The 10,000-nt window shown below is 49.2% G+C and overlaps 1 protein-coding gene across 1 annotated transcript in view; it reads right to left on the minus strand.

Annotated features, from left to right (window-relative positions):
* Positions 1 to 10,000, minus strand: part of LOC311223464 (protocadherin Fat 3-like) — a gene marked incomplete at both ends in the record, with an annotated part of 130,417 nt that overhangs the window by 52,061 nt on the left and 68,356 nt on the right. The window contains 3 exons of the mRNA XM_084308251.1: positions 299 to 1,100; positions 2,344 to 2,541; positions 5,616 to 5,759. Of these exons, the coding sequence (XP_084164377.1) occupies positions 299 to 1,100; positions 2,344 to 2,541; positions 5,616 to 5,759 (1,144 nt within the window). The remainder of the gene's footprint in view (positions 1 to 298; positions 1,101 to 2,343; positions 2,542 to 5,615; positions 5,760 to 10,000) is intronic.

Raw genomic sequence — 10,000 nt, forward strand, 5'->3', positions numbered from 1 at the left:
CTCTCCTCACCGGAGCAGGAGGGTTAGGGTTAGGTAGTTAAGTTAACCCTCTCCTCACCGGAGCAGGAGGGTTAGGGTTAGGTAGTTAAGTTAACCCTCTCCTCACCGGAGCAGGAGGGTTAGGGTTAGGTAGTTAAGTTAACCCTCTCCTCACCGGAGCAGGAGGGTTAGGGTTAGGTAGTTAAGTTAACCCTCTCCTCACCGGAGCAGGAGGGTTAGGGTTAGGTAGTTAAGTTAACCCTCTCCTCACCGGAGCAGGTGGGTTAGGGTTAGTTAGTTAAGTTAACCCTCTCCTCACCGGAGCAGGTGCAGCGTGTGGTCCTCAGGAAGCGCGGCGACACGAAGCTGATGCGCGGGGTGCTGTAGGCCACCAGGCTGTGGGAGTCCAGCAGGATGCTCTGCTCACACTGCGCCCCGCGACACTCCAGCCCCGAGCAGTTCTTATCCAAGATGGCCGACACCCGCAGCACCTCCTCCAGCTGCCGGCGCGACGCGCTGAGCTTCTGGGTCAGGTAGGCCGCCTTGTAGAACCCGCCCCCGGCCGTCTCCACGGCCACCAGCAGGTCCAGCTGCCGCGTGCCGCCCACGGGCTGCAGACTGAGCACGTGCAGCTCGTCGCGCTTCTGCGAGGCGGCCGCCAGCCGCAGCACCCTCAGGACGCTCTTGAGGTGCGTCGCCACGAAGTCGTGCGGCGCCACGCTCTCGAAGCGCACCGTCACCGCCTCGCGCAGCATCTCCGGCGACGCCTGCTCCACGTGCACGCTCACGGGCACCGGGACGGCGAAGCGGCCGTCGCTCACGCTGGCGTTGAGCGCGTAGCGGCCCGCGTCCAGGCCCCCCAGGGCGATGATCTTGCCGTCGCGCGGGCTGATCTTGAAGAGGCTGCGCTGGGCGGGCGGGGCGTGGCCGAAGGTCAGCGCGTCGTACGGGTCGGCGTCGGTGGCGTGCAGCTGTCCGATGACTCCGCCCGGGAACTCGTCCTCCATGGTGATGATGTGAACCTCCAGGGGCAGCGCCACGGGCCGGTGAAGGCTCTCCTCGATCACACGCACCGTCAGGGTGGAGGAGGAGGAGAGACAGGGCTTACCGGAGTCCTTCACCTGGGGAGAGAGCAGAGAGGAGGGGGGAGGAGAGAGGAGAGAGAGGAGGAGGGAGGAGAGAGAGGAGGGGGGAGAGAGAGAGGAGGGGAGGAGAGAGAGGAGGGGGGAGGAGAGAGGAGAGAGAGGAGGGGGGAGGAGAGAGAGGAGAGAGGAGGGGGGGGGAGAGAGGAGGGGAGAGGAGAGAGAGAGGAGAGAGAGAGGGGAGGGGAGAGAGGAGAGAGGGGAGAGAGGAGAGGAGAGGAGGGGGGAGAGGAGAGAGAGGAGAGAGGAGGGGAGAGGAGAGAGAGGAGAGAGGATGGGAGAGGAGAGAGGAGAGAGAGGAGGGGGGAGGAGAGAGAGGAGGGGGGAGGGGTGAGGAGAGAGGAGGGGAGAGGAGAGAGAGAGGAGAGAGAGAGGGGAGGGGAGAAAGGAGAGAGAGGAGAGATGGGAGAGAGGAGAGGAGAGGAGAGGAGGGAATAGTGGAGAGAGATGAGGAGTATGGTATGGTATGATATTTATTTTACAACAACAAAACATATACAGATCATTATTCACATACATGCTTTTGTCAAGGATAGGAACGAAATAACTTATTTACATCGTTGTCCTTGACAGAGAGGAGAGGGGAGATAGGAGGAGAGAGGAAGAGAGACGAGAGAGGAGAGGAGATGAGTGGAGAGGAGAGGGGAGAGAGAGGATGAGAGAGGAGGGGAGACAAGAGTGGATAGAGGAGGAGAGAGGAGAGGGGAGAGAGAAGAGGAGAGGAGACAAGAGAGGAGAGTGGAGAGGAGAGATAAGAGAGGATAGAGAGGGAGGGGGGAGGAGGAGAGGAGAGTAGAGGAATGGAGAGGAGAGGAGAGGAGAGGAGTGGAGAGAGGAGAGGAGAGGAGAGGAGAGGAGAGGAGAGGAGAGGAGAGAGAGGAGAGGAGAGGAGAGGAGAGGAGGAGAGGAGAGGAGTGAGAGGAGTGAGAGGAGTGAGAGGAGAGGAGATGAGGAGAGGAGAGGAGTGAGAGGAGAGGAGAGGAGAGGAGAGGAGAGGAGTGAGAGGAGAGGAGAGGAGAGGAGAGGAGAGGAGGAGAGGAGAGGAGAGGAGAGGAGAGGAGAGGAGAGGAGAGGAGAGGAGAGGAGAGGAGAGGAGAGGAGAGGAGAGGAGAGGAGAGGAGAGGAGAGGAGAGGAGAGGAGAGGAGAGGGATGAGAGAGTAACACCTATACTCTAACCCTAACACTATCATCAGAGAAGTTATTAAAACGTGTTTTTCTTACCTGGATCAGAATGACATATTCAGTAGCCAGGTCTCTCCTAAAGACCTGATTGGCTACCAGGGTCCCATCTTTCTCCAGTATAAACTCGCCACCCTCGTTTCCTGATTGGATGTGGAAGTCGAAAGGTGGGCCGTTGTGGGAGGAGTCTTGGTCGATGACGGACAGCTGCACAATGCTAGTGCCGATTGGCTTATTCTCCTGGGGTGGGATAACCACAACAACCGTTAGCCAAGTCTATATATAGACACAGTACTGTACCTACACAGTACCTACAATATACCTTGCAAGTGTCCCACAGGTTTACATCTGACCTCATACAGTTTAGGACTGCACACTTTTTTATCTACTTTTTCTCCCCCTTTTTTCTGTATTTTGCTCCCATCCCAATTTAGTCGTTATGCCAATTCCCTTACTGGTCGTTGTGCACACTCTCCCCCCACTTGCCGGTCTAGGGAGGGTTGAAGTCTACCACATGCCTCCTCCGATACATATGGAGTCAGCCAGCCACTTCTTTTCACCCGACAGCAAGGACTCTCACTGGGGGAGCGTAACGCGTGGGAGGCTCACACTACCTCCCCCTAGTTCCCTTCCTCGCTGAGCAGGCGCCCTGACCGACCTGTAGGTGTTGCTGTTTACAACGACCAGGATACACACCCCACCGGCTTCCCACCCACTGACACTGCCAATTGTGTCAGTATGGACGACCGACCAAGCCGGAGGTACCGCTGAGAGCTGGATTCGATACCAGTGTCTCTGCGGTGGTAGGCAGGAGCTTAACTGTTAAGTGAATGTCAAAACTAACTTTAATTCTAACTATAATCATAGTTAGATAGTGGTGAGAGCACTTATCTTGTGACTGCAATGATTGTTGGTTCAATTCCTGATTGCGGAAGTTTGTTTTGGACTTTTGCAGATACAATATGTAAATATATTACTTATGGCTATAACATAATGTACATTATGTACCTTTTTTCCTGTGGTCAATTAGTACTTTATTTTAACTTCAACTTCAAAATACTTTATTTTCCTTTCGGAACTTCATTTGTGTAGTTTAAAAGACAAACATACAGTCACAATACATAGACACTCCGTATAGATAAGTCCGTGTTTCGGCGCCATGCTTAAAGGACCAACCACGGACATGTCCGTGGCAATGTTGTTTTGGCTTTTACTCCATTTTAATAACCTACTCAATGTCACAGAGCGGCACTGCAGATCTACCCTCCTCTTTGAATTCGAAAAAGTGCATTACCGGCCAGATCCTCGTAGGGGCGCTATTGCGATAATGCAGTGTTCCCTGTGGCAGAAGTTATCTTGATTTTTCTGGATCTCCAATGTAGGTTTCTGCTAACATTAATCTATGCCTGTAGCCTGTAGCTTGTAATACGTTTCGGGACGCGGATTTAGTAAAGGAATATATGATCAGCCAATGGACATATGGATATACCAGATGGCGATCGATAACTGGGAAATCCTTTTGGGGATCCAACCGGCCACAGGTAAGATCGATTTGACGTCAATTTTTCATGCATTCATGGTGGACGATCATACCGATCATATGCAGTTAGATTTTTAACTGTAGCTTCTGTATAGCCGAAATGCCATTCGATTTAACGTTAAAAGCTTTACGGCCTGTATCTCGCCTTCCAGGAAATATACCAGCCCAAATCCCTTATAACGCTTATATTCAAGACGCTATAAAATGGGAACGTATTGATGATTTTTTTTTCTTTAAGCCATTTTGAAGGGACGGTTTATGGTCTCAATTGACAATGAGAATGGACAGATAGAAATAATATAAAGTATAGCTTTAGCTCTACAAACAGCCTCACGGACTATGCAAGTCTGTTTTGAAAGGCTGGCCGTTAAGAGCTTTATTAGACGGATCCAAGTGGCCGCGAATGTGTTAACTCATTCTGCACCAATCACGGAAAAAGTCGGGTTAACTCGCCAACCGTTCAGCGCCAATCACGAGAAAAGTCGGGTTTTAATCGTTATTTCTTTTATTAGCTATATGCATTCATTTTCATCCATCCAGCCTGATGTTATCATTGGGAATGGGTCTGATCTCGCAATAGGGCAAATACCGCCGCCTACGCCTTCCAGCAGGTATTGCACTCTATTAGAAATGGTGTAGTTTCTTTTCAGGGCCGATCTAAGCCGTGCGGGCAGGGTTTAAATACTCAGGCGAAGTAGGCCTATACAATGATGGCATGGAACAGTAACCCCGCCCGCCCGTTCGTGTGTAACGCTCGGTAATGTGGGACGGACCTCCACGAGCAGTATTTGGAATGGCAATCAGATAATTAGATTATTTCTTTTGCATTACATCAGACACCAGGTAAGGACTCTATATAAAAAATCTTGCGTTGATCTGATATTTCTTTCTACCCTGATCGTGGCTGTCTGTGTGTCTGTGTGTGTCTGTGTGCCGTTGAGTGCAGGAGGTGGGGGGGGGGGGGGGGGGGGGGAGCGCCGCGCTACGAGGCCCTTTTCATTCTTGCATGAGGAAGGATAATAACGATGATCTAGCGTTGATTTCAGGAAGATTAGACAATCAGGCGAAACATGACCACGTGTTTAGTGTATTCCACTAAAGGGCTATTATCGCGTCTTTTCCTGGGATTACTAAGAATCACCAAAACTATATTCATATTCAAAACGGTATAAAACGGAAATGGATGAAAAAACAATCCGTTTTGTACATGTTGACTGGAAGCAACTCACTGACAATCGACGGGTGTATTAGACCCATAGATATAATATAAGATATATTTTTAAGCACTCGCAAGTGAACAAAGCGCCCCATTGACTTACAGTGCTGGCGTAATAGCGCCCTCTGGCGCCCCGACCGGTGGCGCAGAATGAGTTAAAACTACAGTAAGAAAAAACACTATAAAAAACATCAACTACATTAAAACCACAGTACTTAAAAGCATGATATAAAATAATAATATATATTTATGTTTTCTTTTTTTAAAGATTTATTTTTTTAGCATTTATTGCTTTGTTCTACCGGGCAGTCCGGTAGAGAAGAGAGAGAGAGGAAGAACGGGAGACAGAGCGGGGGGGAGACATTCGACAAAGGACGGCGGGTCCGGGAATCAAACCCGGGTCGGCCGTGTTGCGACTCAGCGCGTTACATGGTTCGCCACTGGGGCGTACAATATATTTATGTTTTCTGATGCGACTGTGCATTATGTATATGTTAATGCAAACAATCTCAACGTTGGCGGGCAGAGCCCTGAATCGTGGTATTTATTTTGACTGACCTGTATGACGGAGGTGAGGTTGGCCGGAGAGAAGGTGGGCGGGTTGTCGTTGATGTCGGAGACGTCGATGTTGACCGTGACGGTGGAGGACATGGAGGGCAGGCCGCTGTCCCGCGCGCTGACCGTCAAGGAGTAGCCGGACACCTGCGGGACGGAAGGGGACGGTTGAGACAGACATATCACAGAATGCAACAAAACCTTTATACAGTATAAAGTATAAAGTATAATAAATCACAAATTAGTTAGGGTATGCAATCGGAAAAAACTATTTGCCCGATGCCTAAGAGGTGAAGTAGTTAAAGTCCCCAGCCTCTACGTTAGCTGTTTGGAGTTTGTTTATCTTGTCGTGGAGCGCTGAAACACGTTAGCTGTTTGGAGTTTGTTTATCTTGTCGTGGAGCGCTGGAACACATTAGCTGTTTGGAGTTTGTTTATCTTGTCGCGGAGCGCTGAAACACGTTAGCTGTTTGGAGTTTGTTTATCTTGTCGTGGAGCGCTGAAACACGTTAGCTGTTTGGAGTTTGTTTATCTTGTCGTGGAGCGCTGAAACACGTTAGCTGTTTGGAGTTTGTTTATCTTGTCGTGGAGCGCTGAAACACGTTAGCTGTTTGGAGTTTGTTTATCTTGTCGCGGAGCGCTGAAACACGTTAGCTGTTTGGAGTTTGTTTATCTTGTCGCGGAGCGCTGAACCACGTTTGCTGTTTGGAGTTTGTTTATCTTGTCGCGGAGCGCTGAAACACGTTAGCTGTTTGGAGTTTGTTTATCTTGTCGCGGAGCGCTGAAACACGTTAGCTGTTTGGAGTTTGTTTATCTTGTCGCGGAGCGCTGAACCACGTTTGCTGTTTGGAGTTTGTTTATCTTGTCGTGGAGCGCTGAAACGCGTTAGCTGTTTGGAGTTTGTTTATCTTGTCGCGGAGCGCTGAAACGCGTTAGCTGTTTGGAGTTTGTTTATCTTGTCGCGGAGCGCTGAAACGCGTTAGCTGTTTGGAGTTTGTTTATCTTGTCGCGGAGCGCTGAAACACGTTAGCTGTTTGGAGTTTGTTTATCTTGTCGCGGAGCGCTGAAACACGTTAGCTGTTTGGAGTTTGTTTATCTTGTCGTGGAGCGCTGAAACACGTTAGCTGTTTGGAGTTTGTTTATCTTGTCGCGGAGCGCTGAAACACGTTAGCTGTTTGGAGTTTGTTTATCTTGTCGTGGAGCGCTGAAACGCGTTAGCTGTTTGGAGTTTGTTTATCTTGTCGCGGAGCGCTGAAACACGTTAGCTGTTTGGAGTTTGTTTATCTTGTCGCGGAGCGCTGAAACACGTTACTGTAGCTGTTTGGAGTTTGTTTATCTTGTTGCGGAGCGCTGAAACACGTTAGCTGTTTGGAGTTTGTTTATCTTGTCGCGGAGCGCTGAAACACGTTAGCTGTTTGGAGTTTGTTTATCTTGTCGTGGAGCGCTGAACGTGCTACCCCAGTGTTGACTTGATGTAAACTCCGATTAGGATGACCGCTGTGAATTCTCTCGGGGTGGAGAATGGACGACTCTTGACGGATATACTGTATCCTCCAGGTTGGCCGAGCAGTGTTGTCCGATAAGACTCCTCATGCTCCCTGGATCACACCAGTGATGTTGTTAACCATGAAACATGTCCTCCACGGCGTTCAACCTGAGAATGTCTGCAAACCAGTGTGCATCAACAAGCCGGTCGAGAGTGCAGTCCAGACGGTCAGGGAACTGTAGTCCAGTGTGCGTCAACAAGAGAGAGAGACAGCAGTCCAGACGGTCAGGGAACTGTAGTCCAGTGTGCGTCAACAAGAGAGACAGCAGTCCAGACGGTCAGGGAACTGTAGTCCAGTGTGCGTCAACAAGAGAGAGAGACAGCAGTCCAGACGGTCAGGGAACTGTAGTCCAGTGTGCGTCAACAAGAGAGACAGCAGTCCAGACGGTCAGGGAACTGTAGTCCAGTGTGCGTCAACAAGAGAGAGAGACAGCAGTCCAGACGGTCAGGGAACTGTAGTCCAGTGTGCGTCAACAAGAGAGACAGCAGTCCAGACGGTCAGGGAACTGTAGTCCAGTGTGCGTCAACAAGAGAGAGAGACAGCAGTCCAGACGGTCAGGGAACTGTAGTCCAGTGTGAGTCAACAAGAGAGAGAGACAGCAGTCCAGACGGTCAGGGAACTGTAGTCCAGTGTGGGTCAACAAGAGAGAGAGCAGTCCAGACGGTCAGGGAACTGTAGTCCAGTGTGAGTCAACAAGAGAGAGAGACAGCAGTCCAGACGGTCAGGGAACTGTAGTCCAGTGTGCGTCAACAAGAGAGACAGCAGTCCAGACGGTCAGGGAACTGTAGTCCAGTGTGCGTCAACAAGAGAGAGAGACAGCAGTCCAGACGGTCAGGGAACTGTAGTCCAGTGTGGGTCAACAAGAGAGACAGCAGTCCAGACGGTCAGGGAACTGTAGTCCAGTGTGCGTCAACAAGAGAGAGAGACAGCAGTCCAGACGGTCAGGGAACTGTAGTCCAGTGTGCGTCAACAAGAGAGAGAGACAGCAGTCCAGACGGTCAGGGAACTGTAGTCCAGTGTGGGTCAACAAGAGAGACAGCAGTCCAGACGGTCAGGGAACTGTAGTCCAGTGTGAGTCAACAAGAGAGAGAGACAGCAGTCCAGACGGTCAGGGAACTGTAGTCCAGTGTGCGTCAACAAGAGAGACAGCAGTCCAGACGGTCAGGGAACTGTAGTCCAGTGTGCGTCAACAAGAGAGAGAGACAGCAGTCCAGACGGTCAGGGAACTGTAGTCCAGTGTGGGTCAACAAGAGAGACAGACAGCAGTCCAGACGGTCAGGGAACTGTAGTCCAGTGTGCGTCAACAAGAGAGAGAGACAGCAGTCCAGACGGTCAGGGAACTGTAGTCCAGTGTGCGTCAACAAGAGAGTGAGACAGCAGTCCAGACGGTCAGGGAACTGTAGTCCAGTGTGCGTCAACAAGAGAGAGAGACAGCAGTCCAGACGGTCAGGGAACTGTAGTCCAGTGTGCGTCAACAAGAGAGAGAGACAGCAGTCCAGACGGTCAGGGAACTGTAGTCCAGTGTGCGTCAACAAGAGAGAGAGACAGCAGTCCAGACGGTCAGGGAACTGTAGTCCAGTGTGCGTCAACAAGAGAGAGAGACAGCAGTCCAGACGGTCAGGGAACTGTAGTCCAGTGTGGGTCAACAAGAGAGAGAGCAGTCCAGACTGTAGTCCAGTGTTAAAAAGTGTTCGACGGTCATATATATATATTAACCGCACTAGCAGTTGGTGCAGAGAAAACGAGTACAACTATACAATTTAACCAAAATAAGCACAATCTGGACTAGGGCTGCACGATTAATTGAAAAAATATCACAATCTCGATTCATAGACCTATGCAATCTCATTTGTAAATTATGACGATATTCTTTTATTAAAATTTCTTTTTAACTTTTTACTTCTGATGACTTATTTTGTATGTTACAAAAGAGACGTTTAAGTTTAAGTCAATCACTTTCATTTATGTTATGTTTAAGTTTAAGTCAAGCACTTTGATATATGTTATGTTTAAGTTTAAGTCAAGCACTTTGATATATGTTATGTTTAAGTTTAAGAAAGAGTGCAATAAATGATTTTATTGAAAAAATAAGAATCGTGTGAGAGAATCGTGATCTCAATTCTTAGAGAGAATAATCGTGATACACATTTGAGCAAGAATCGTGCAGCAGCCTTACTCGAGCCCACAGAGAGGCAGCCAAACAGCGCCATCTTGAGGTTCGGTACAGTTTGGTACATAATTCCCCCAGTGTGTGTTTAGCTGCAGGGCGTGTTTCTCTCCCATTTCTGGATAATAACATCGTATAACTAAAGCACGTATGCAGGGGTGTAAAGTACTTGAGTAATTGTACTTCGTTACAATACTTAAGTACTGTTTTTGGGGATTTGTACTTTACTCTAGTATTATTAGGTTTGTATACTTGTACTTTTACTCAATTACATTTCAGACAAAAAATACTTACTTTTTACTCCTTACGTTTAAAATGCAGACCTACAAAGTACAAAGTACAAATCTCGCAGGTCCAACTATTTTAATTAGTATATTTGTTTCTCTGGCCAAACTAACGTTAACGTTATTAATCCTGCGGCCAAACTTTATTTAGAAACAGCCAATCAAATCCGCATCAATGGAAAACGAACCCGCCCATACCCATGCTGATTGGTCCTTGTGCAAGACTAGAAAGTGGGGATCTTTGATTAAACACCTGGGCCCTCATGCATCAACGTGGACTTTGAACTTGACCTACTTCCACACGTAAGCACGGAATGTAGAACTAGCGTACGCACAGGGAAGTCGGCATTCATCACACGTGCGTACGCAGGCTCTATGGTCCTCCGTGTTG

The sequence above is a fragment of the Notolepis coatsorum genome (genome assembly GCF_963971535.1).
Source record: "Notolepis coatsorum genome assembly, chromosome: 1".
In the NCBI taxonomy this organism is placed as follows: Eukaryota; Metazoa; Chordata; class Actinopteri; order Aulopiformes; family Paralepididae; genus Notolepis; species Notolepis coatsorum.